Here is a 25,677-nt window from a genome sequence, read left to right as displayed (position 1 = left end):
GCAAAGACTGGAATAGAGTAAGACAACTGAAACCAATTTTCATCCTTTTACTGAGGAAAAAAAATATTTAATATTTTTGTTATATAAGGAATAGTGCCTAAGGCAGGTACTTATACTCCTGACCTCAGCCCCACGCACTCTGGTTTTATAAAGCTATAGGACAGAGCAGAGTTGGAACTGAAAAATAGGGTAGAAAATAACATAAATTGGAGGGGAACAGTGGGATGCAGAAAGAATGACAACAGCCACATGTGCCCCAGTCAAATACTTTTAGTCCCTGTAGCATAAGAAAGATGCCAACCAAGTCTCTATACTGGCTGGGGATCCTGCCATGGATGCGGAGACAAAATTCAATCACAAGGGAGTAAGTGACAACAAAGAGAAAACTCTGAGTCACGGCTACACTGGGAGGGGGAGTACCAGATTTTGCTACTTCTGTCTCACAAGCTAGAAAAACGCTACCTCTCCCATTGGGCAGGCAACCTGACATTCCACCCAGTTCCTTGCCTTACCATACTATGTATTCCTCCTCTTGGAGAATTAAGACCTGGGCTAAATGCTCCACTCCAGGATAAGGCTGAGCAGTCCTAGTTCTCTAGACTGCCTCTTTTATAAAGATTGGATTAAGGTAGGTGAAATGGTGAGAATTGTAAAGATTTTACAAAATAAAGTAGAACCCAGAGAAAATGTCAAAGCTGCCGCCATGTAGCACCAGCAACCAATTCTTGCACTTCTCTTCCCTGTCTCAGTAATCCCCTACAGAAGGTTACATGATTGGAACAACTCTTTCTTCTCTGCAAAGTCTCTGCTGGTACCAGGTTATAACCTGGACAGTGGGGAGTGTCTGCCTTAGGCTGGTTTGTGCAAGAGGGCCACCTTAGGTCTCCTTGAGGACATTTATCTTGGCGCAGATCTTGAGGGCAGGGCCCAGCTTGATGTTCATGGCACTCATAAGATGTTCTTCTTTAAGTAATAAAAGGGCCTGTCCATCAATCTCCTGTGAGCGAAATTCCTCTGCAATCTCTTGGCAGCCTAGAAGAAATGGTGAGAACATGTAGGTAGTGCTAAATGATAGGAGGAGGGAAACTAAATGAAACTGAGGTCTAGCAATGATTAATTCCAAAGTACTTGTCCTAAATTCAGTAATATGAAGTCAGATGGCAAGCCTTACAAGCAAAATGAAATTAGAAAGCAACTGGTATTTAAAAAATGGCCAGGTGCAGAGGCTCACGCCTGTAATCCCAGCATTTTAGGAGACCAGGGCAGGCAGATCACTTGAGCCCAGGAGTTCAAGACCATCCTGGGCAACTTGGCAAAACCATGACTCTATAAAACATACAAAAATTAGCTGGGCATGGTGATGCATGCCTATAGTCCCAGCTGCTTGGGAAGCTGAGGCAGGAGGATCATTTGAGCCCAGAATGCGGAGTTTGCAGTGTGCCAAAACTCATGCCACAGCACTCCAGCCTGGGCAACAGAGTAAGACTCTGTCTCAAAACAACAACAAGACCAAGAAAGGAAAAGCAACTAAATTGTTCAACCACAGAAATAACTTCATTCAAATAGCTTAGAGACAGGGAAAGGGAGAGAACAAAAATAAAAGCATGTTTTCTTTTATACTGGCAAAAAGATTCTTTGTGATATTTTTGTTTAATGGCCCAGAATTCAGATAAATAGCAAGAAGGGTAGGGTGATTTTCATTTCTGGAGAGAACTCTTCGTCAAAATTGCATATAGGCTGAGTGCAGTGGCTCACACCTATAATCCCAGCACTTTGGGATGCTAAGGCAGAAGGATCTCTTGAGCCCAGGACTCCAAGACCAGCCTGGGCAACATAGGGAAACCCTGTCTCTGTTTTAAAAAAAAAAAAAAAAAAGAAGACTAGCAAACAAGCCCTCTTTGAAGAGTGGGGCAACAATGGCCACTTAGTTTCTAATACCCTGCTCCACTGAAAAAAAAAAAAAAATTTTCTCCATGGGAGGTATCATAGTTAATTACACAAAAATATTTTATCCAAAAATTTAGTGAGAAATGCAGCTACATCATGAGAATCAAACACTGTAAAACTGTTGACACTATAGAAGATAATGTCAACCCAGAAAAAAATTAGGAAGTCAACTTGAATAAATATTAGGAGTACAGCCTCTATATTAGCATTCAAGCTCCTACTGCTTAAAAGTCAATTACTTTCCCTCTTATCAAGGCCCCTGTGGGATGACGTTAAGGAAAACCTGGCTTCTGTTGAAGAGACGGTCAGTACCTTGGAGAGAAGCAATAAACTCGTACACCTCCTCTACACTCCAACGGCTGGGATTACTGGACAGGAACACAGGGTTGATGCCATGTAATTCCGGTGTAGGTGGAGCTGTATTGGGATTCCCCAGGTCACGTTCTCCATGCCCAGCTCTTACTGATAAAGGCCCAGGAGATGTTGGAGAGAGTGCTTCATCATAACTGGAATTATCTGAACCCCGGCTAGAGTCTTCTTGACCCTATAGGGAAAAGAGCAAACCAATGAGGTCAGTGTCAAAGGTTTATTCCTCTCTCTTTCTTCCCAAACCACCCTGGGTTGGGCACAGAAGAAAAACTCATCTTATCACACGTGAAATAAGCAGCACTTTATTTGCAAATTCCCAAAATCTACTCTCAAAGTCTTTCAAATAGAAACTGTATCGCCTCCTTGATTCTCCCCATGACCTAACAATTGATCTAGATTTTCTCTACTCAAGTACAGTGTAAGGATTAATGAATACATGAACCAGTAGTTAGGTAAGAGGTCCGGAGACAAAGGGGGTCAGGATCTCTTGGAATTTGGAGTAATGCAGTCAATGTGAAACCAGAGTTCTCATCTCACACCCTCTTACCTGGGCAAATGAATTGCCCTGCAGGGAAAGAAAAAAAGACCCAGTTTAAAGGCATCTGGCTCTGCAACAAGCAGCTCACCCGGTGGCACTTGCCCTGAATCTTGGCACGGGCAATGTCAGAGGAGCTGCGGCGGGGTCCACGCCTGCGAACGCGAGCATAGTTGGCTTCTTGAAACTCTTTCATTTTTTTCCTCTTCAGCCGGAACTGATGGCTACAGCTCACATTGTACCTACAGGACAGGGCATATATAGGATGTCAACAGTGCCACAGAAGACTACCCTGCTCTAAATGTGAATTGCTGCTTATGAGCTGATTTGGGGAAGGGAATAAAAGCAAGGAGGGAGACATAAAATATCAGCTATCAGACGATCCTGGGGAAGGGGTGTAACATTAGATGGAGATATCAGTGCTGAGGGCAAGGAGGAGGGTGCCCAGAGTACCTCTTAGCGCAAGTCATGGAGCAGAACCTCTTAGAGCCACGAAACTGCTCTGCGGGGGCGTACTTCCCACAGTACTCGCACTTCAGGAGATTCGCCTTCTTATCTAACTCTAAAAAACAAGGCATTGCTGGACAGTCACCATGGGTTTCTGCTGCCCCTCAGGCAATCATTAGGCTCAGAGCTGGATTCTAAAATTATTCTCAGGGTTTACCCCCAAAAACCTACACAACCTAGTTGAGAATCCCTAAAACGCGAAGTTCAAAACCTAAAATCATAAAGACTTGTCCCTTGAGAACTTTATGACGTCTTCCTAACCTTAAGTGAAACTCTCTCCATTTTAGATGTCTTACTAATTTTATCCTAATTCATACTCTTAGATTTCAGATATGATTCAATTTCTGAGGAGAGAGGAACTACTAATGCCTAGAAAGATATAAGATCCTTCTACCACAAAAATTTCCAAAAGCAGGGGGAAAATGTAAGTAAGAGTCCTTAAGATAGATTATAAAATCTAGAATAAGAAGAACTGGAAATTAAAGATATAAATGTCCTATTTTAGATCATCTTTTGAAAAAAAAAATATTTTTGAGACAGTCTCACTCTGTCACCCAGGCTGGAGTGCCGTGGTGCTATCTTGGATCGCTGCAACCTCACCTCCCTGGCTCAAGCAATCCTCCCACTTTGGCCTCCCAAGTAGCTGGGACTACGGGCATGTGCAACAATGCCCAGTTAATATTTCTATTTTTTTGTAGAGACAAGGTTTCACTATGTTGCTCAGGCTGGTCTCAAACTCCTGAGCTCAAGAAATCCACCAGCCTTGGCCTCCCAAAGTGCTGGAATTACAGGCGGGAGTCATCACACTCGGCCAAAAAATACATCTATAGAGTAAAGAATAATTCAAGGGCCAGGCGTGGTGGCTCACACCTGTAATCCCAGCACTTTGGGAGGCCGAGGCAGGCGGATCACCTGAGGTCAGGAGTTGGAGACTACTAGCCTGACCAACATGCAGAAACCCCGTCTCTACTAAAAATACAAAAATTAGCCGGGCGTGGTGGCGCATGCCTGTAATCCCAGTTACTCGGGAGGCTGAGGCAGGAGAATCGCTTGAACCCAGGAGGCGCTGGTTGCGGTGAGCCAAGATCGCACCATTGCACTCCAGCCTGGGCAACAAGAGCGAAACTCTGTCTCAAAAAAAATAGTAATAATTCAAAAGGTTACTTTAGCTGGATAAATTCCCCTCACCTTATATAACTCCTTTTCCGTGATTCTACATACTCTGATATATAATATGGTTTCTATACGTAGATGGACTTCATTTTATTCCTACTTTTTTTTGAGACAGAGTCTCGCTCTGTCGCCCAGGCTGGAATGCGGTGGCGTGATCTCAGCTCACTTCACTGCAACCTCCGCCTCCCAGGTTCAAGTGGTTCTCCCGCCTCAGCCTCCCAAGTAGCTGGGACTATAGAAGCACGCTGCCACACCAGGCTAATTTTTGTATTTGTAGTAGAGACAGGGTTTCACTATGTTGGCCAGACTGGTCTCGAACTCCTGACCTCAGGTGATACGCCTGCCTTGGCCTCCCAAAGTGCTGGGATTACAGGCATAAGCCACTGTGCCAGGCCTCATTTCTACTTTAAATAAATAGGTAACTACTATTTTACACTGAGTCCTCAAACACATCTCCATGAGTCTCCTTCCCCAAAATGGGTCTCTAAATAAATGCTCACCAGCAGATGGGCTGTCCACTCCCAAAGGGCCACCTGACTGATTCTCAGTCAGCCCTGTCGGAAGGCCAGTCTGTAGTGGCTTCTCAGACTCCTTCAGTAACTGAGAACAACCCACCTGTCCCAGAAAACATTGAGAGTTAAGTTAGCCTGATCCCCTTCTGCTTCTCTATAGCTTTCCCCAACATTTCCCAATCAATTATGTCTCGCTTGGATCTCTGAGTTAATGACCAAGTCTGGTTCAGAGAGAATCACTTTCAATATGGTAATCAAGAGTAGTAACTGGTCTCTATACAATGTTTGGAAATGAGAAAAAAAAAAAAGTAGTAACTGGCTTTTTTTCCAGATAAGCCATTGGAGAACAGGTTCCTACGCTGGCTCCCTATTTTGTCCTCTTCCTTCCTATGGTGCTGAGAATGCACTAGGAGTCAAGACACCTCAGTTCTAGTCCTGGTTCTGCAAACCCTAGGAAAGCTCCTTAACTTCATTACTATAATTTTATTCATTATAAAACAAACTAGTTTATCTAACTAAACATTACCGTTTTAAAGGTTACTTTCTTCCTTTTTTTCTCCTCTTCTAACATTTTCATTTTATGGTCCACACTCTCCTTTTCCTTTCCTTCTTTATAATTAAATAAATAGCATAATTGAACCATTCTTTCATTAAATAGTTCTGTGCCTTTTACTTTTACTGGAGTTTGAAAAGACAACAATCAGACCAAGTCCCCACTTCAAAGTCCCACCTTATGGCCCTGCCCTCACCGGGAAAGGTTCTGCTCCTTCCTGGATAACAAAGCCTTCAATGATGTGGGTGAGAATCTGGGGCTTCACGATGGCCTGTGGGGGTTTTGAGTCACCCATTTGTCTAGACACCATGGCTAGTGTAGGAGGCGGTACTGATGGGGCAGGGGTCAAGGCTACTAGTTCACTGCTTGGGGTATTAGCATTCACATTAGCCACTGATTCGGCTTTTTCTGGAAAAGAAACGCAGATTAAGCAACAGACATGAGATGACATATTGATCCATCTATTAGTTGAGCCAGCATGATCTTCCATAATAATCTATGTTCACCCTTGACAATTCACCCTGGATTCCCTGTTTTTGGATCTATTCATTTGTCCACCAACTTCTGGCCCATTTTCTACTCAACCAGATTTATCTTTTAGCTCACTCAGAACATTCCTCTACTCTGTGTGCACTCCAACAGCATTAGAAGTCAGTTACTCACCTCCAAGACTGCTCTTCTCATCCATGACTTTTGGGCTTTCTGCTACTGGAGATGCCTTGGCAGGAAGCATTGAACCCAATGTGGAGACATCATCTCTCTCCTCCTCAGAGTCAGCCTTGCGTTTGACAGCCAATGTCTGGGGTTTACCCTATACCGTAAAGAATAGGAAAGAAACAAAGATGTACAAATGAAGGATAATAAGGAACCACAATTATTACCATACCTTCAAAGAAAATTTTCTTAGTTCCAGATTTCCCAATTTATCTACTTCCCATGGTACACTAAAATTCCTGGTCATTCCTAACAACTTTCCATCAGGACAAAAGAAAATGTAACATGATTTAGTCCTGACCTAGGTCTTGAGACCCTGTATTCATGTAGACCAACCAAGAACTGTTGTTTTTTCAAAGACTGATTTGGTTAAGGCTATCTTGATCTAACTTATTATATACCCAAAAACCCAGAATAGTATCAGCAACAAACTTAGGAGTATAAAGTTCAGATATTATATATATTAATGTGTCACTCTCTTACAGAAGAAGCAGATAAATACCAATATTAACCCTCTTAACTCTTTATTCCCCTATTCAATAAAGCTCTATTTCTACTCAGCCCCAGGTCCACTCTCATGCATAATAGTGCCCTCAAAACCATCAGACATCACTCACCGGCAAGTGCACAGACTGCATATAGAAGGCAGCAGGGACCTGGGCTACAACAGGTGAGGACGTGGTAGCCCCACCCTTTACCACATGTGCTGTCCCCTGCACAGGAGCAAGGGTCATCCCAGGGGCCAATGTGGGAGGGCACTCCTGCAGTGCACCAGGAGCCTGGGATGAAGGTGGCGAGGAGGCCAAATGGGCCTGACCAGACTGCACTGTACCTGGCATCCCCCGGGAAGTAGGTACAGCAGCTGCCAGCTGTGCCAACCCCAAAGCCTGTGCCTGGGCTGTACCTGGCTGTCGAGTGCCTACAACTTGCACAGGGATATGGGGTGGTGGTTGCTGGGTAGCTGACATCTTAGCAGCCCCTAACTGAGGTGGCTTGATAGGTGCTACAGGTGGCTTGGACTGGATGGGAATTGGTGGCTTAGGGGCTGCATCAGGTGGAAGAGACAAGGGTGAAGACTGAAGCATGGGCTGAACGACCAGGGTTTGGGCTTGCTGCTGGGACTGGGAAGGTGGGACCTGCTGAGTAGGTGGGACCTGTGGTGGCTGAGGGGCAGTGAGGGTGGTGGCTTGCGGCTGCTGCTGTTGCTGCTGTTGCTGTTGCTGCTGCTGCTGCTGCTGCGCCAACTGGAGGTGTGTAGCTGTGTGAAGGAGCTGGGACTGCCGGTGCTGGAACTGCTGCTGGTGGTGGATGGCAATCTGCTGCTGGATCACCACCTGTTTCTGCTGGAGGTGGATCTGTTGCTGTTGCTGAATCAGTGAATGGGGCTGGATCTGTGTGTAGGTGGCTGTAGGAACAATCCCAGTATAGAACAAAGAGAAAAAAGAGCAGAGAATAATAATCATTCTAAATTAAAAGTAAATTCATTTTTCCGAGGTATACCTAGTTTTGGAATTATGCGGTGAAAAGAAATCTAGTTAGTATGAAACTTGGACATCACTTCATCCATACTCTTCCCACTGAATCGGACATTACCAACTACCACTAGTCTTAAAGATCTCAGAGAAAGAACTCCCTTGCTCAGTCATTTCAGATCCTCAGTAATTTCTTGTGTCTCTTATCTTTGCCATACTTAAATATTGTATTCTTTTACTCTGTACTCAGCAAAGAATGGTTAGCCCCTCCTCCATTAGACTTGGAGTTTCTCAAAGGCTGAATCCATGTTTTATTCATTTTCACATCCCTAAAACACAGCCCAGGGCCTGACACTGCAGAAGCACTTAATATTCACTGAAAGAATAGATAACCACAGAGTTAAAGATACCAATGTCTTCCCACAAATGACTTGGATTTTATAAATCATCAGCTTAGATCACCATCTAAGTCCTAAGAGTCAGCACCTGTCAGCTCTGACCTAACTCAGTTTCCTCCACTGTAAACTGGGATTGACAAACTCTACTTCTCCATATTGTACCAGATTGTCCAGAGATCAAAGCATGTTGATGATAAAGCACTTCAGAAATAGAACTGCTAGAGTACATAAATACCAAGTATAGTAATAACTAACTCTTAATTTTTTTGTGAGTAAATTATCTAAATATATCAACAACTAAGGTACTAGAAACAAAAAAAGGCAAAAATCAACATGACCAAATAAGACACATACATCTAACTACATCTTACCCGCAGTCTGAAAGCAAGTATAAACTATCAGAGTCTTGCCCTGTCACCCAGGCTGGAGTGCAGTGATGTGATCCCAGCTCACTGCAACCTCTGCCAACCGGGTTCAAGCTACTCTCCTGCTTCAGCCTCCTGAGTAGCTGGGACTACAGGTGTACACCACTACGCCCGGCCAATTTTTGTATTTTTGGTAGAGATGGGGTTTCACCATGATGGCCAGGCTAGTCTCAAACTCTGACCTCAAGTGATCCACCTGCCTCGGCCTTCCAAAGTGCTGGGATTACAGGAGTGAGCCACCGCACCCCACCTCTCCATTAGTCTTAAGTGCTCTAAGGCATTTGTACTGTATCTGCTATACACTGGATCAAGTAACCACATTAAACAGTGAGGTGAGAATTCATCCCTTACAGTAAATGCTAAGTTACATGAAGACAGGGAATCTGCTTTTCAAAAATGTATCCCCAGTAATTCCTAGAAAACAGTAAGCAATTCAGTAAGATGTGATGAATGAATAGACAGAGTGATAAAACTGAAGAACTCACAGCCTAAGAAAGCGGACAGGGCAACTTATAAGCTGACTACTGCCTGGTAGAAACAGATAAAATCTGTATCTGTCACTTGTCCTCCTGACCCTGAACTAATATGTTCAAGGCTGATAGGATTCCCATTCCTTCCACTACTCAAGGTCCAACAGAAGCGGAAAAACAAAAAGGCAAAGAAAAAAAGGCAAAAAAAGGCAAATTTCACATGAATTCTGAGAGAATAATGACATGAGGAGTGACAATTTACCTGAGCTAATAAGTGTCTGGCTCGGCGCAGGTGTGGCTGTCCGTGTCAGGTTCATGCCCACATTCTGCTGGCCACTCCCATCTGCTTCTGCCTTCTTGGCTGCTGCACTTTCTGCCTCTGTCTGGCTGCCCTGGCTCACAGTCACTGTTTGGGCTGCAGGCAAGGGCTGCACCACTCCTGTACCCTTCCTGGGACAGCTCCCACCACCCATTCCTGAGGAAGGCAACTGACCCAAACCACCATGTGCCTGGCCACCTCCACCTGGACCCATGGACCCTGGGATGCTATTCCCGCTGCCTCCACCAGCTTGACTAAGGTTGAGGGACTGGTTTGTGGCCCCAGAGGAAGCCTGTGCCACTGCTAGGGCCTGGCTAGAGGCCTGGGAGAGGCTAGAGACAGGGGAGGCTCCTGGAGGAATGGCCTTCTGAGTGGAGCCTTGCATCTGAGGTCCTTGAGCTGAGGCCTGTTGATTCCTTACTGCCAAGTTCTGCACCTGAAAGATATGAAAAAACAGACTGAGAAAAGGAGGACTGGAGGCATTAAGGTTAAAGATTCAAAAGCAGCCAGGACAGCTATTGTGTCATATTCCACAGAATACCTCAGCTCGTATCTCTGCCTTTACCATATACTTTAAGGCCTTCCTACCTCCTAAGGAGGAACTCTGGAACCATATCTGATTTTTCAGCCACCTTCACTCACTAGCAAGTTTATCATCAAGTGTGGTCTTTTATTCCTTCAAAATATCTCTTCAATTATCCCTTTCCTCGCCATTCAATCATTCAGCACCTCCCAAAAACCTACTATGATTCGGGTACTACACTGGATACTGGAAACGCAGAGGAAAGACACAGTCTCTGCTCTTAATGATTACTTTCTACTAGAGAAGACAAGAAAATTATCACTTATGATATAATAAGATGTATAGATATGCACCCAGTACCATAGGAGTACAGAGAAGGAAGATCAACTAAGACTAGGGAGATCAAGGAAGGGCCTCCTAAAACAAGTGATACTGATCTGACACTCAGTAGGTGATGGTGAAGGTGAGGGTTTAAAGATACTGATAACAGCATTTGCAAGGCCAGAACCAAAAAAGGATTATTATTTAGGCCGGGCGCTATGACTCATGCCTGTAATCTCAACACTTTGGGAGGCCAAGACGGACAGACTGCTTGAGTTCAGGAGTTCGAGAACAGCCTGGGCAACACTGCCTCTACAAAAAAATACAGAAAATTAGCCAGGTATGGTGACAAACACCTGTAGTCCCAGCTACTCAGGAGGCCAAGGTGAAAGGATCACTTGAGCCTGGGAGGCAGAGATTGCAGTGAGCTGAGATCACGCCACTGCACTGCAGCCTGGGTAACAGAGTGAGACCCAGTCCAGAAAAAAAAAAAAAAAAAAGACATTATTTTTAAATATTATTAAAAAAATGTATAATTTCTAAAAAGACTGTATTTTTAGAAATTATAAATATTTCATTATGTTTGGGGTGAGTTACCAGGAATGGAAAGAAATGAAGCTAGGAAGGCAGGCTGTGGATAAGGAGGTAGGAAGGTGCTGGGCCAGTAAGGGCCTGGTGTGTTGAAATAAGGAATCTGAACTTTAGTTTTGGAACAGCAAGTTTATCTGTCTTACTCGTTGTTATATTCCTGGCACCTTCATAGTTCTGGCACATAGTCAGTACTCCAAAATATGGATAAAGGGAAAGAATGATGTCTGCTTAACTGATTATAGGAAGCCAATAAAGGTTATTAATCAAAATAAACATTCATTTATACATTTATACATTTATACATTCTGATTGAAGTATAAATCAATACACTTCCTATTTTAGAAAATATTTGTTATCATATCCTAAAGTTGAACATTCACACACCCTCTAACCCAGGAATTCCACAAGAGAAACTCTTGCCATGTACCACAGGAGGCATGTATAGGAATGTTCATGGTGGCATTATTCATTAGCATTATTCATTAGCAACCACGACCCGGAATCAACTCAAAGGGCCATCTACAGAAGAGAAGATGAATAAACTACAGTATATTCATACAATGGAATAATATATAGAAACTACAATGAATAAACTACAATGACTGCAACAAAACAAATGGATCGTGACAATGTTATTAAGAAAGCACTCTCCAAAAGTGTACATACAGCACGAGTACCTTACACATTTCAATACAATTAAAATATATATATGGTGTCTGGGGTTTGCTTCAAAATATTCCACAGGCGGAGAAGGGCCTGAATGCACTGGCCATTGCATTGTGTTGATAATTGTTGAAGCTGGATGGTAAGTACATAGGAATTCATACTTTTTCTGTTTTTGTGTATGTTTAAAATTTTCTATAATAAAAAGGGCATTTTAGAAATATAGAGAGATGCAATAAAACTATATAAAAAAGGACCCAAGGGAAGAATGGACTTAGAAATCAGAAGGCTCATTACTGTGGGTAACGGAAGGCAGCAGACGGAACTGCACACTGCTTATTACATTATTAAAAATTACTGAGTAAATAAATTTTAACAGGTTATGACGAGACCAACAGTGAGAGAGTGTCATGACCCAGGGATTATAATTTTATCAAATTCTGTGTACCAGAAGCACAATTAAAAAATCAGTAGTAACAACATATATTTTCTTATTTAAAAAAAAGTAGTAAAAGTTTCCTGATAGTAATGTGGAAAAGAACTACAAGTAGTAAGACTGAAGTCAAGAAGACCATTTAGAAATCTAGTACAATAGGCCGGTGCAGTGGCTCACGCCTATAATCCTAGCACTTTGGGAGACCAAGGTGGGCAGACTGCCTGAGCTCAGGAGTTCCAGACCAGCAGGAGCAACATGGAGAAACCCCATCTTCTACTAAAAATACAAAACATTAGCTGGGCATAGTGGCACGCGCCTATAATCCAGCTACTCAGGAGGCTGAGGTACAAGAATCGCTTGAATCCAGGAGGCAGAAGTTGCAGTGAGCCGAGATCACACCACAGCACTCCAGCCTGAGCAACAGAGAGACTCTGTCTCAAAAAAAAAAAAAAAAAGAAAGAAAGAAAGAAAACTAGTACAGTACAGGTTAAAATAATAAAAACCTGAATTCAGGCAGGAGCAGTAAAATAGTTGAGTTGATGGCTTTTGAGAGATATTGACAAGAATCATCAGGATTGGGTGCTAGAGCACATAATATTATCTGGCAATTATTAATATACAGTTTTTCCAATCAGCTTCATTTCCATAATGGCTATTTCAAATTTTCCCACTCTCTCCCTATACCTCAGACTACCTTCTCTTTCTCCTCCTACTCTTCACCTCTTCAGAGAAAACAAAAACCATTATATGAGCATTACTTCATCAGTGCCACCACCAAATCTATACATTTATCTGCATACACACCCATCATTTCCCCCTTCTCTCCTCCTTCCTATCAAAAGGCAATCAGCCCTTCTCTGCACTCTATATTCCACCTCCTCCTGCCATCTCAAGCAGCATATAATATCCACTGCCTCCTCTTTCACTTCTCCTTCTCCACTGGCTCCCTCATCACCATGTATGAACTGCACATTCCTCTCCCCAGTTCCACCTTCCTTTCCTGGTGCTGCTAAACTCTTAATAGCTGTTTACAGTCACTGTATTCATTCCCACCAGCCATTCACACCCCTCAAACTCATACTACTTTGGATTCACCACCCCCTAAACTCAACTGAAACAACTCTCCCTCCCTGTTAATACAAGCATCTTTCTTTCTCCCTCTACATTAGAAAGAGATGCCCCCTGCCCACGCACGCGAGCATGCACACACGCACACCTTGTAACATTTGGTTCCCTTGCCTTCGTGACACTACAGTCCAGATTTTCCTATCTGCTGCTCTTTCCCATTCCCCTCTGTCAGGCCATTACCCTCTATCGACCTTGAACTGCTTTTCCAAAGTGGGGGTTCATCCTACCTCAGGGCCCCATATTAAACGTTCCTCTCCTCAACCTGTACTATCTCCCTAAACATTTTTTTTTTTTTAACATGGAGTTTCACCCTTGTTGCCCAGGCTGGAGTAAAATGGCGCGATCTCAGCTCACTGCAACCTCCGCCTCCCAGGTTCAAGTGATTCTCCTGCCTCAGCCTCCCAAGTAACTGGGATTACAGGGATGTGCCACCACGCCTGGCTAATGTTTGTTATTTTTAGTAGAAATGGGGTTTCACCATGTTGATCAGGCTGGATGGTCTCGAACTCCTGACCTCGGGTGATCCACCCGCCTCAGCCTCCCAAAGTGCTGGGATTACAGGCGTGAGCCACAGCGCTGGCCTTTTTTTTTTTAAGACGGAGTCTCCTCTGTTGACCAGGCTGGAGTGCAGTGGCGCGATCTTGGCTCACTGCAACCTCCACCTCCCAGATTCAAGTGATTCTCCTGCCTCAGCCTCCCAAGTAACTGGGGCTATGGGCATGCACCACCACACCTGGCTAATTTTTTTTGTATGTTTAGTAGAGATGGAGTTTGACTACGTTGCCCAGGTTGGTCTCAAACTCCTGATCTCAGGTGATCTGCCCGCCTCGGCCTCCCAAAGTGCTTGGATTATAGGCATGAGCCACTGCGCCCGGCCTCCCCAGGCAATTTTAAACACTGAGGAGAGTAAACTAATTTAGTAGATGGGGGACTTCAATTATCATCTATATGCCTACTACTCTCATATGTTTATCTCCAACCCAGACCTCTCCTCTGAGCTCAAGAACCACATCATAAAACTGCAGTCTCAGTATCTCCTCACGCATGGCTCACAAACACTTCTAATTAGGTCTGCATGTCCAAAACTGAACGTCACTCTAAATACACTTCTACATTCTTCGTCTCATAAATAGCACCACCAGCCACCCCACAGATTTCATATCTGGCATCTCCTTTAATTCCCCCATCTACTAAATTAGTTCACCCTCTTCAATGATTCATCTAAGTTATCCTCAAATCTATGCATTTCTGTCCATCTCCATTGCTACCCCCCAGTACAAACATCATCTTTCCCTTAAACTGTTAGAACAGTTATTCTCCCTACAGTCACACTCACACCACATCCGTTTAGTCTCCAAAGAGGAAATCAACATGGTATTTAAAAAGCAAAACAAAACAAAAATACATCCAAATCTCTCTATGACACTTCCATATTTAAAATCCTTCTATAGCTTCCAATTGCTTTTTATAAAAAGCCCAAAATCCTAAACACAGCCCCCAAGGCCCTGCAAGATAAAGTTCCTCCTACCCGTCTAGCCCCACTTTGCCAAACTCCAAGAATACAAGACTTTTAATTCCTCAAACAAATCAAGTTCCTGCCCTCCTCAGGACCTTTGGACACACTGTTCTCCTGCCTCCAACACTCTCCTTCCACATCCTTATCTGGCTAACTTCTACACACCTCAAGTTAAATGTCACCTCCTTGACTTTTACACCCCATGCCAAAGCTCAATTAGGTCCCTTTCTAAATTCTCAGAACACTCGGTACTTTCTGAATTATTTCCCCATTCAGGTGACTATCAGTTTAATGTCTGGTGTTTCAATGGTCTGTGAGCTCCATAAATGCAGTGATCATGACTTTCTTGGGCATCCAAGTCTAAGGAATGTTTGATATATTAATAGCAGTAGTTTCTCCTAAACACTCACTACGTCCAGGCACTCTTCAAGCAGTCAAACGCAGCAACTCATTTAGTCCTCACAACACATCCTGAGGTAGGTATATTACAATACCTATTTTACAGATGAAAAAAACGGTAACAGAAAGATGTCAGATCATTTGCACAGGGTCACACAGTAAGTAGTGGAGCTGGAATCTGACCCATCAGATGCGTATTTTTAACTACTGCCCTCTGTTCCTCCATATATTGACACTCAAATATCTGATGAATGAATGAGTGGATAAATCAAAGAACTGGATATGGAAATGGAACCAACCTCACTCGTGGCTCCCACTGCTATCACCAGAGTCTAAAACAAAGACTTGCCTTACAGCTGGATGACCACAAGAGTTTCTTAGCAAGTTCCCTAACTTCTCTTCTCCAGGAACTGTTAGAACGGTTATTATCCCTATAGTTCTTCCTAAGTACTTTCCTCATCCTGTTAATCTGCTGTTCAATAGCTAGCAATGATCCCTGTGACCTATGAAGTTAACTACAACCTCCTTTACTTGGCTTTTATGCTCCACCCTAGCAATGACCTCTTTTATCATCACGCCTGTTGATTCTATTTTATTTATCCCCTCATCTCCAACGCCCACCACACATACTTGTATTTAAATATATGACTGTACTCTTACACTTGCTATTCTCTCTCTAGTTTTCGTCTCACTCCAAATCAAATCCACTCATCCAAGACTCTGCTCAAGTATCCCAATAAGGCATTGCAAAGTAATATAACCAATTCTTTTCCAAACTCATGTGTCACTCAAAGTTAGCACCATTTAGTTTAGCACTTTCTGTTTTTGAGACGGAGTCTCACTCTGTCACCCAGGCTGGAGTGCAGTGGCACAATCTCAGCTCACTGCAACCTCCCCCTCCCAGATTCAAGCAATTCTCCTGTCTCAACCTCCCAAGTAGCTGGAACTATAGGCGCACACCGCCATGCCTGGCTAATTTTTGTATTTTTAGTAGAGACAGGGTTTCACCATATTGGTCAGGCTGGTCTTGAACTGCTGACATCAGGTGATCCACCCTCCTCAGCCTCCCAAAGTGCTGAGATTACAAGAGTGAGCCACCATGTCCAGCCTAGTTTAGCACTTTCATTGTCTAAGCTCTTTGAAGACCTGACTCACGTTTCTTTTTTAATCCTGCAAAATTTCTAATACAATTGTTTCTTGGTATCCACAGGGGATTAGTTCCAGGGTCATGGACATCAAAATCTGCAGACATTCAAGTCCCTTTTATAAAACAGAGCAGTATTTGCATATCATCTGTGCACAGAGCACATCTTCCCACATACTTTAAATCACCTCTATTACTTATAATATCTAATACAATGTAAGTACTATGTAAATGGTTACACTATGCTGTATTTTTGTATTATTTTTTGTTCTTATATTGTTATTTTTAATTGTTTTTTTGCCCAAATATTTTCTTTTTTTTTTTTTTGAGACGGAGTCTTGCTCTGTCACCCAGGCTGGAGTACAGTGGCATGATCTCCGCTTACTACAAGCTCCGCCTCCCGGGTTCATGCCATTCTCGGGCCTCAGCCTCCCGAGTAGCTGGGACTACAAGCGCCCGCCACCACGCCCGGCTAATTTTTTGTATTTTTTTAGTAGAGACGGGGTTTCACCACGTTAGCCAGGATGGTCTCGATCTCCTGACCTCGTGATCCACCCGCCTCAGCCTCCCAAAGTGCTGGGATTACAGGCGTGAGCCACCGCGCCAGGCGTTTCCCAAATATTTTCAATCTGCAGTTGGTTGTATCTGCGGATGTGGAAGCCAGAGATGCAGAACCTGCAGGTATGAAACCCACAAACAGGGAGGGCCAAAAGTACACGAAGGAAGAACTCAACATTTACCAGCTTACTGATAAATAAACTAAAAGGATGAAATAATTATCGTAAGATCCTAGGTTGTGTCCCATCTATAAGAAGCTAAAATTCCAGGCTCAAAAATACATGTATTTTGGGAATAAGTCACGAGAAGTAATGGTGAGGAAGACCTTTACTGGGAAAAACAGTGAACAGGAAGAGAAGACTGAAAGTTGAGAACTAGAGTAACTCACAAACAGAAGCAACCAAACATTCCTCCAGTAACTCAGCCAGGTCAGCTTTACATCTAACTAACAGAAGAATTCTCTCAACAATCTTTTCTCTTCTGACAGTACTATGAGAGAATTAAGACTCTCCGAATAAAACAAACCCACAGAGGACTAGAAGGATGGTGAGGAAATTTATCCTGAAAATAAGACTTCCCAGATCCACAAGACTATTTTCAGGCAAATCTTGTCTTTCTAACTCAAATTAACTCAAAGGTTATATGGGATTCGAGTTCAATGGTGATTAAGGGAAGGAAAAACAAAACACATAAAGTAAGAATTCTGAAAAGTGTAATGGGGCAGAAGGGAGGACCCAGGTCCATGGTCACTCCCTTCATCCTGCCCAGTGCCCACCCACAGGTAAAGCCATCGCCACTAACCTGATCTGCATCTGCATGAACTCCAGGGGACTGAGCAGATGGCACCTCCTGCTGGACTGCAGCCACTGCCCCATTAGGCATCAGGATGAGTTGGGAGGCTAGAGGCACATTCCGACCCAGGGTTCGGTTTACCTGCAATAGGTTTCCCAGCTGTGGCTGGCAAGGAGAGGAAGAGGAAGAGCAAAGAGGACAAGAGGGAAAGAAGAGACAAAGAGATGGAAAGGAAGGACCACAAGACAAAATAAACAGAAGATATTAAACAGCTGAGCCCTGCCTGTTCCACACCAACCCAGGAGCCTCATATTCTCCACATGTAATGAACCATCCAGAAGAAAACCTAGAATGCACAGAAAACTACAGATTGATGTCAAAGAGTCACACGTCAAAGAAATAGAGAAAATTAGGATTTTAGAACAAGTACTTATATATAGAAAGTAGGTAGGCTGAGCGATAACACAGAAATTTGTATACTTGAGCCACAGGTTTAAAGGTCGACTATATCTAACACTAATTTAGTCAAATGTTAAGCCAGTATTTTCTAGCATAATATCTCAATTTAATCTATAAGCTACCTGTGAACACAGAACATCACTTCTAGGTTAAGTAAAGTATGGGAAGTAGGTCCCAGCTTCTCTCAAGACATCAGGGTTACCATGGTTTAAAAAAATGGCTTTTGGCTGGGCGCGGTGGTTCACGCCTATAATCCTAGCACTTTGGGAGGCCGAGGCAGGTGGATCACCTGAGGTCAGGAGTTCCAGACCAGCCTGGCCAATATGGTGAAACCCCATCTCTACTAAAAATACAAAAATTAGCCAGGTGTAGTGGTGCATGTCTGTAATCCCAGCTACCTGGGAGGCTGAGGCAGGAGAATCGCTGGAACCCGGGAGGCAGAGGCTGCAGTGAGCCGTTATTGCACCACTGCACTCCAGCCTGGGTGACATAGCGAGATTCTGTCTCAAAAAAAAAGCTTTCACTCAAGTCTTTGCCAGGGCCAGACAATTGTGCCTCTGGGGCAATGGTGACCGCATGTGTGGCTTACCCGTAGATACATCTGGGCCTGAGACTGGTTGAGGGGTGGGGAGGTGGTGTTCCCCAGTAGCACAGATTGGGTCAAGGTGGTGGCACTGGGAGAGCTCACACTCTGGGATCGGCTGATGAGCTGGGCGGCCGACGTGGTGGCCAGATTGATCTGTGTGGTACAGAAAGGAACCAGGACTAAGGATTTGGGAGAAGTAAAAGGAAATGTACATGACTGACAAATTCAGAGTCACACAGTCAAGAACAGAATATTTCACTTTCATGGAGCCTGGGGAAATGAATAATGTCTTCATATCCAAAACTGTCATCCTGGCTACTTTAGGGTATTACCGAAGTGAAAAAAAAACAACAGTCTCTAACCACTAGTGTTAACAGTTGAGAAGACAAAAGATTGAAACAGAAGAGATTTTACTTCTCATTGAAGAGTCCAGGGATTAGTCCCTTTCTTTGTTATCTCCTCTTCTTCCCCAGGATTTTCTTTTCTCTCTTCCTTAGACTTCCTCTTTAGAGACTCCAATATAGATTAATGTTGGTTACTTTCCCCTTGTACTACTATTCTCTACTTAAAAGCAGTAACTATCCACTGACGGTTCAATAAACACTCTCAGATCAGCGGCACAAAGTAATTTAACCCAGAGACAAAGACCCAGGTAGAGAAGCCTCTCAGTGGGAGAGGGCACACTCACCGAGGCCTGGGTGGTGGTAGTCTGCTGCTGTGTAGTGCTGGTGTTTGGGGAGCTGGCCTGCCGACTGGCAGCAATTGTGGCCTGTTAAAGGGGAAGGGAAACAAGAAATAGCAAAGACAGTGAAGAAAAAGCTCTCAGTCTTCTAGTAATAAATCACAAGCACAAAACATAGAGATTTCACATCATAAACAGGGAGATTCCACTTTCGGGTAAAGAAAAGTATATTCACTAGTCCAATAATCCTCACATTACCACATATGCTAACCAATTAGCCCCACATAACCCTCCTGGGGCAGAGAGGCAACTTGTCCTCCAGCTCCCACTCTCTTTTAGATGGAAAAAGATGGGTTTTTTTTTGAGAAGGAGTCTCGCTCTTTCACCCAGGCTGGAGTGCAGTGGCATGATCTTGGCTCACTGCAACCTCTGCCTCCCAGGTTTGAGCGATTCTCCTGCCTCAGCCTCCAGAGTAGCTAGGATCACAGGCGCACACCACCACACCCAGCTAATTTTTGTATTTTTAGTAGAGAGGGAGTTTCACCATATAGGCCAGGCTGGTCTTGAACTCCTGACCTCAAGTGATCCACCCACCTCAGCCTCCCAAAGTGCTGGCATTACAGGCGTGAGCCACCACGCCCAGCTAGAAAAAGATCTTTTGGTCAGGTCATATCATGAGTCAGTAAAAGTCTAGTCCAGAGGTATCCAATATAAATGTGATGTGAACCACATATATAATTTTCTACTATGCTAATTTTTAAAAAGTAAAACAGGAAAAGTTAACTTTCATAATTTATTTTATTTAGCCCAATATAAAATATCACTTCACACGTAATTAATATTTTTAAATTACTGATATGTTACCTTTTTTTGTACTAAGTAGTCTAACTCTAAAATTTTATAGGACGTCTCCATTTAGACTAGCTACATTTCAAGCACTCAATAGCGATATATGGCTAGTGACTACATTATTAGACAATGCAGGTCTAGAACACAGCCAATCTATACCCAAAAAGTGATTTTATAGTTCTTACTGCAACCCCAGAAGCTAAGATGCATCCATCCTCCCACAGGAGGACAGAAGGACAGGAGGCGGAGGAGGCTGTCTGCAGCCTGGCTTAGTATAGGATGCTATATGCCCAAAAAATCTCCCCTACCCACCTGTAGTGCCTGTCCCCTCCCTCTCGGGCCAGCTGGCTGCTGACCTCTCACCTGCTGGACAGCAGCCAGGCTATGCAGCTGGGCATTACTGAGCTGCTGCTGGAGCATGAACTGGTGGAAATACTGAGCTGCATTGGGCTGCCGCTGCAGTGCCTGCAGAGCCTAGGAAAAGAGAGGATAAAACATTTAGAAGGGACCACTCCTAGCTCCTGTTCTATGTGCATCACTGTATTTGTGTGACGGGGGCCATGGGAAGGACAGAAACCAGAGGAGATGGGAGTTTGGGCTAAATCATCAACGGCTGATTTTCCTTCATTTTTTTAGAGCAAAGTCAACTTGCTCTATCACCAGGCTGGAGCACAGTGGCATGATCATAGTTTACTGTAACCTCAAACTCCTAGGCTCAAACAATCCTCCTGACTGCCTCAGCCTCCCAAGTAGCTAGGACTACAGGTATGCACCACCATGTCCAGCTAATTTTTTTTATTTTTAGAGATGGGGTCTTGCTATGTTACCCAGGCTGGTCTTGAACTCCTGGCCTCAAGAGATCCTTCTGAGCCAGGCGCAGTGGCTCCTGCCTGTAATCCCAGCACTTTGGGAGGCCTAGGAGGGTGGATCACCTGAGGTCAGGAGTTCAAGACCAGCCTGGCCAACATGGTGAAACTCCGCCTCTACTAAAAATACAAAAAATTAGCTGGGCGTGGTGATGGGCACCTGTAATCCCAACTACTAGGGAGGCTGAAGCAGGAGAATTGCTTGAACCTGGGAGGCAGAGGTTGCAGTGAGCTGAGATTGCGTCACTGCACTCCAGCCTGGGCAACAAGCGTGAAACTCCATCTCAAAAAAAAAAAAGAGATCCTTCTGCCTCAGTAAGTCTATATAGTCCTTTAAAAACTGGAAGAAACAATTACAGTCATGCACCACATAACCACTATTTGGTCAATGGCAGACCACATACACAAGAGCAGTCAGAGCAACAGCCTATACTGTATAACCTAGGTATAGAGTAGGCTATATAATCTGGGTTTGTATGAGTGCACTCTATGACAGTCACACAATTACCAAATTACCCAACAATACACTTCTCAGAACGTATTCCTGTCATTAAGTGATGCATGAATGTAATTCTATGGTTTATTCTCCATAGAATGTAAAAAAAGTAAAGCAGTGCAATTTACACAAACTTATTTCTCCAACTGGGAGCTGGAAATACATGCCATAGCAAAGACTAGATCGGGTGAAAATAAACAAGATGCCAATTAATGTAAAGAAAATAAGAAAAAAAGCTGGGCATGGTGGCGTGTGCCTATAGTCCCAGCTAGTCAGGAGGATAAGATAGGAGAAATGGGAGTCTGAGGCTGCAGTGAGCCCTGATCGCACCACTGCACTCCAGCCTGGGCAACAGAGCTGGACCTTGTCTCAAACAAAAAAAAAAGGAGAAAATGTGAAAGTATATTTTAGGTATACAGGAAAGGTAATACAGCCCTAATGGGTTGGAAATAATGAAAAAATAAATAGTGGCTTCTAAAAGATTCCTTCAGGTAAAATTTTCAACGAATTCAACTAATTGGCATTTTCACATATCTACAGTATGCTAATACAGATTTATAAAATGAAAATAGTAGTTTGGTTTTAGTGCTAACTGGACTTTACTGTATTCTTATTCTTTAATAATTAGAACTATTTTTATGATATGTATAGTTATTCTAGTAACCAAAATATTTGCTAAAAGACCTCATTTCCTAACAGAATTAATAAAAACATGGAATTTGCTGTTTGTTTAAAAATAAATCTCTAAAGAGTTCCATGATACTTCTATTACTCAAGGGGATTTACAAGAATGGCCAAAGATTAAAAACCTGGCAATCCAGGATGAGAAAGGGTTAGTTAGAATCTAGCTAGATGGACTGAATGTTGTTTTTTAAATCCTTATTTGAAAGACCAGATTTCACGTTTGCTTGCCCAAACATTTGTAAACTCCTAAGATTCTCAGAGCTGGAAGACAGCTTAGTCATCATCTAACCCAACTCTCCCCAATTTGTTGAAAAAGAACTGAGTACAATTATTTTCCAGCATCACTGCCTACCACAAGCCAAGACTCACAGACCATGGCCCCTCTGAGCTGAGTCTCACCTGCACTGCTTGTCGTTCATATAGTGACATTTGAGCTATCTGGGGCCGAGAGCTGCCCCCTGAGCTGGAACTCCCATTGGTGGAGTTGGAGTTCTGCTCGCTCTCAGTCTCCATGATAGTGGTCCAGGGTCCCCAAGGCTGGTGCTCTGACTCAAGACCTAGAGGGAAGCAGTAAAAGGTTAAAATTTATATCTTGATCCCAAGCTGTTATCTCATGTTATTATTCAAGAACACAGGAAATCCGTAAGTATCTAAGAATCTTCCTCTTCTTCCATAAGCCATGATTTCTCATCTTAAAACTCCCAAATCTTCAATACACTCTTGCAACCATGTCTTCCCAATACTACCATCTTTTGAAGCTATGCAGTCTCAAAAGAAACAACCTTTACGTATTCCCTCATGGCTGTCATTAAATAAAATGGCCAGAATGTGAGATGGCACCTTATAATACCAAAGCTACCTTACATTCCCATAGCATTTTTTAACAGTTTAAAATCTTTCCACTTAAAAGTTTTGGTTGTCTCATTTTTGTCTCCATCTGCATCGTTATCATCCAAATGAGTCACCATATGCCACTAGTTGCCTCCTTTCACTGGACTAGGCACTTCACCTATACTCTATCTCTCTCATAGTAGTGCTGTAAAGTAAACACTGTTATCCTCATTTTACAATTTGAGAAATAAGGTTTTCTGAAGTTAAAGAAGTTGCCCTAGTAAGTATCAAGTCTTTAGACTAACACATGCTTCTTCAAACCAAACTGTAATTAAGGCAGTGTCATTCACTATGATCGTGAGTACTGTTATCCTCATTTTATGGAGGAGGACCTTAAGATACAGACACATTTAGTGGGTCATGGAAGGTCATAAAACTAGGAAGCAGAAGAGCTCACCTACAGCCCATATAGCCCAAATAGCTGCCCGGTTCCAGCTCAAGCTACTAATAACACCTCAGGCATGTCGCTTTCCCTCCTTATACCTGTTTCCTCACTGCAAAGAAGGCTTCATACTGAATGTAATATATCATTTTAAGAAATGACTCCGGGGTATGAAACATAGAAATACACACAATGAAAATCTTCAAGAAAGTAAGATGCCACTTTATAGCCTACTAACATGTCAGAATTTACCCACTGGGGACTACACTTACATTTGCAAAAAGACACATATGAAAACATTGCTAAGAACCAAGCAAAGAGACAGGAGATGAGAAGAAGAAATATTCTTCCAAAGCAGCACTAAATGACAATAAGGTTTTTACTTATTCTTTTTTTTGTTTGTTTTTCTCTTTTGTTAAGCTACACACTATTTTCTCTACTTCTGAGGCACTGGGCCACTAGAAATATCAGGTCACCAAAATATTATTTGGCTTAAGAATATAAACATCAAACCAGAATTTCTGCTAAGTGTTGTCAACAGTTTCATTAGGGTGAATGGATTGGTTATAGGGATTGCATCCAAAACAAACAAACAAGCAAAGTAAATAAAATCAAACTGCTTGGCCTTGGCAATAAAGCTGAGGATATTTCTTATTATCTCATTCCCAATAACATCCGATCACACCATTATCACCCCCCAAATCTTTAGTTTCATTTAGGACTAGCAAATGTCACTGCAAACATGTATATTACCCAAAAAGTACATAGGAAAAATCATATCGGCTTCAACTAGTCTACCTTCTCCCCGCATCTTTTGCCAAAATATCAAAGCACTAAACAGATACAGACCCATGAATCCTCATTATCAGCATGTGAAGAAAAAAAGTGGGTAAGGATTAGAGGCAGCACGGCACAGTTTTATAGATTACTGGACTTAGTTCACTGGACTCAGAGACATGAGACCCCTTTGCTAGGTATAGAGACCATAATTCCTACATTCACATGTGAAAATACTCACAAACTGTATGACCCCTCGCCTCCCCAAAACTGAATTCTTATTAATAATTTTTTTTGGATTGTGAACTAGAAATAAAAATGTAAAGGGACCAACTTAAAAGTCTCAATAAAATCCAGGGAAATTGCCACCAAAACCAGGATTCCTGGATCCCGGGCACATAAATGTATTCATTTGTGATTAACATTATGACTACAAGATTAAATATAAAAAATGGAGACAATAAACAGTTTGGGCAGCACCAGGAATCAAAATTTTCAAAATTAAACTGGAAGAGAGTGAGAAGCTGATCCACAGATGTCCCCAGAGCAGCTAAGCCACGGTCATCTTAAAAGGTAGCATGTGGGCATACATGGGGTTGGGTAGGCGCACAGACCTACCGAAGGGAGCTAGAATGGGACATTGAGGTGGACTTAGTATTGGGCCGAGAGTTGGAGAAAGTCAATATCCCTAAGCACGAAACTCTTATCATGTAGAAAGGATGGGACATAGGAAGGGGGACGGGAGAAGGGGGTGGTTCAGGGAAGACTGTGCCAAAGACACGGTAATAATCAAGAGAACAGGGAGAGTAGACGCCCAAGGGTCCTCGTTCTATATAGAACCTTGATGAAAATGATGTTTCAAAGAGAAATCAAATACACTGGGGGAAGGGGGTGGATCCAGTGGTGCGCCCGGAATGAACTGACCCAAGTGAGCTGGGACATGTGCATACAGACAGCAGGGAGACAGGCAGAAGTCAAGGAACTGGAGGCTGAGGAACCCAGCGGACCACGAAAGCAGGGAGATAACTAGACAGCATGCTCGGCTGGAAGGACCAAAGTCAGAGAAGGAAAAATGAATAAGAAAATGAGCAGTCAGAGGCAGGTAGGGTGACGGACAGACAGCATGAAGCGCAGCAGAATGAATAGCCAGAAGACTCGGACAGGCAGAGCCGAAGGACCGCAGAGCTCAGCGCCGGAGGTAGGCAGGGAAAGCAACTGGGGGAGGCACCTGGGGCGTTACACAGATGGAGGTGGCTGAGGAAACATCCCCGCGCAGCCAAGCCCCCAGAGGTCCTGCCCCTCCCCGGCCCTCGGTCGCCCGGTTACCTTCTCGCCTGGCTCTGCACCCAAGTCCTCCCCGGGGGCGTCCACCTCATGTGCCGGGGTCCCCAGTCGCCAGGCTAGGCTGGGGGCTCGCTCGGCCTCCGCGGCGGGCTCCCCTCGCCTCCTCCCCTTCCTGGAGGGGCGGGGGCGCCGAGGGCGGGGTGGGAGGCGCCCGGCGCGGCCGCGGCTCCCCGCCCCTCCCGCCGCTCCCGCCGCT

The 25,677-nt window shown here is 43.6% G+C and overlaps 1 protein-coding gene across 3 annotated transcripts; it reads right to left on the bottom strand.

The window, feature by feature from the left end:
- Positions 1 to 32: 32 nt before the first annotated feature.
- PHC1 (polyhomeotic homolog 1) lies at positions 33 to 25,677 on the bottom strand. Of its 3 annotated transcripts, none has more exons than XM_054442302.2 (15): positions 25,464 to 25,677; positions 22,487 to 22,644; positions 20,405 to 20,515; positions 19,199 to 19,279; positions 18,514 to 18,663; positions 17,475 to 17,630; positions 9,338 to 9,830; positions 6,928 to 7,715; positions 6,260 to 6,407; positions 5,793 to 6,004; positions 5,032 to 5,146; positions 3,305 to 3,413; positions 2,943 to 3,093; positions 2,260 to 2,491; positions 33 to 1,032 (listed from the first exon to the last, which is right to left on the bottom strand). In XM_054442302.2, the coding sequence occupies exons 2-15, from the start codon at positions 22,598 to 22,600 to the stop codon at positions 878 to 880; spliced, it is 3,015 nt and encodes a 1,004-aa protein (XP_054298277.1). In that variant the 5' UTR covers positions 22,601 to 22,644; positions 25,464 to 25,677; the 3' UTR covers positions 33 to 877. The 3 variants fall into 3 exon arrangements, with proteins under 3 accessions (XP_054298277.1, XP_054298274.1, XP_054298276.2); XM_054442299.2 differs by lacking the exon at positions 25,464 to 25,677 and adding an exon at positions 24,210 to 24,231; XM_054442301.2 differs by lacking the exon at positions 25,464 to 25,677 and having other exon boundaries at positions 17,475 to 17,606.

Source organism: Pongo pygmaeus, chromosome 10 (assembly GCF_028885625.2).
Source record: "Pongo pygmaeus isolate AG05252 chromosome 10, NHGRI_mPonPyg2-v2.0_pri, whole genome shotgun sequence".
Classification (NCBI taxonomy): domain Eukaryota; kingdom Metazoa; phylum Chordata; class Mammalia; order Primates; family Hominidae; genus Pongo; species Pongo pygmaeus.
The sequence above is the reverse complement of the archived record's forward strand: the minus strand, read 5'-3'. Positions and strand labels throughout refer to the sequence as shown.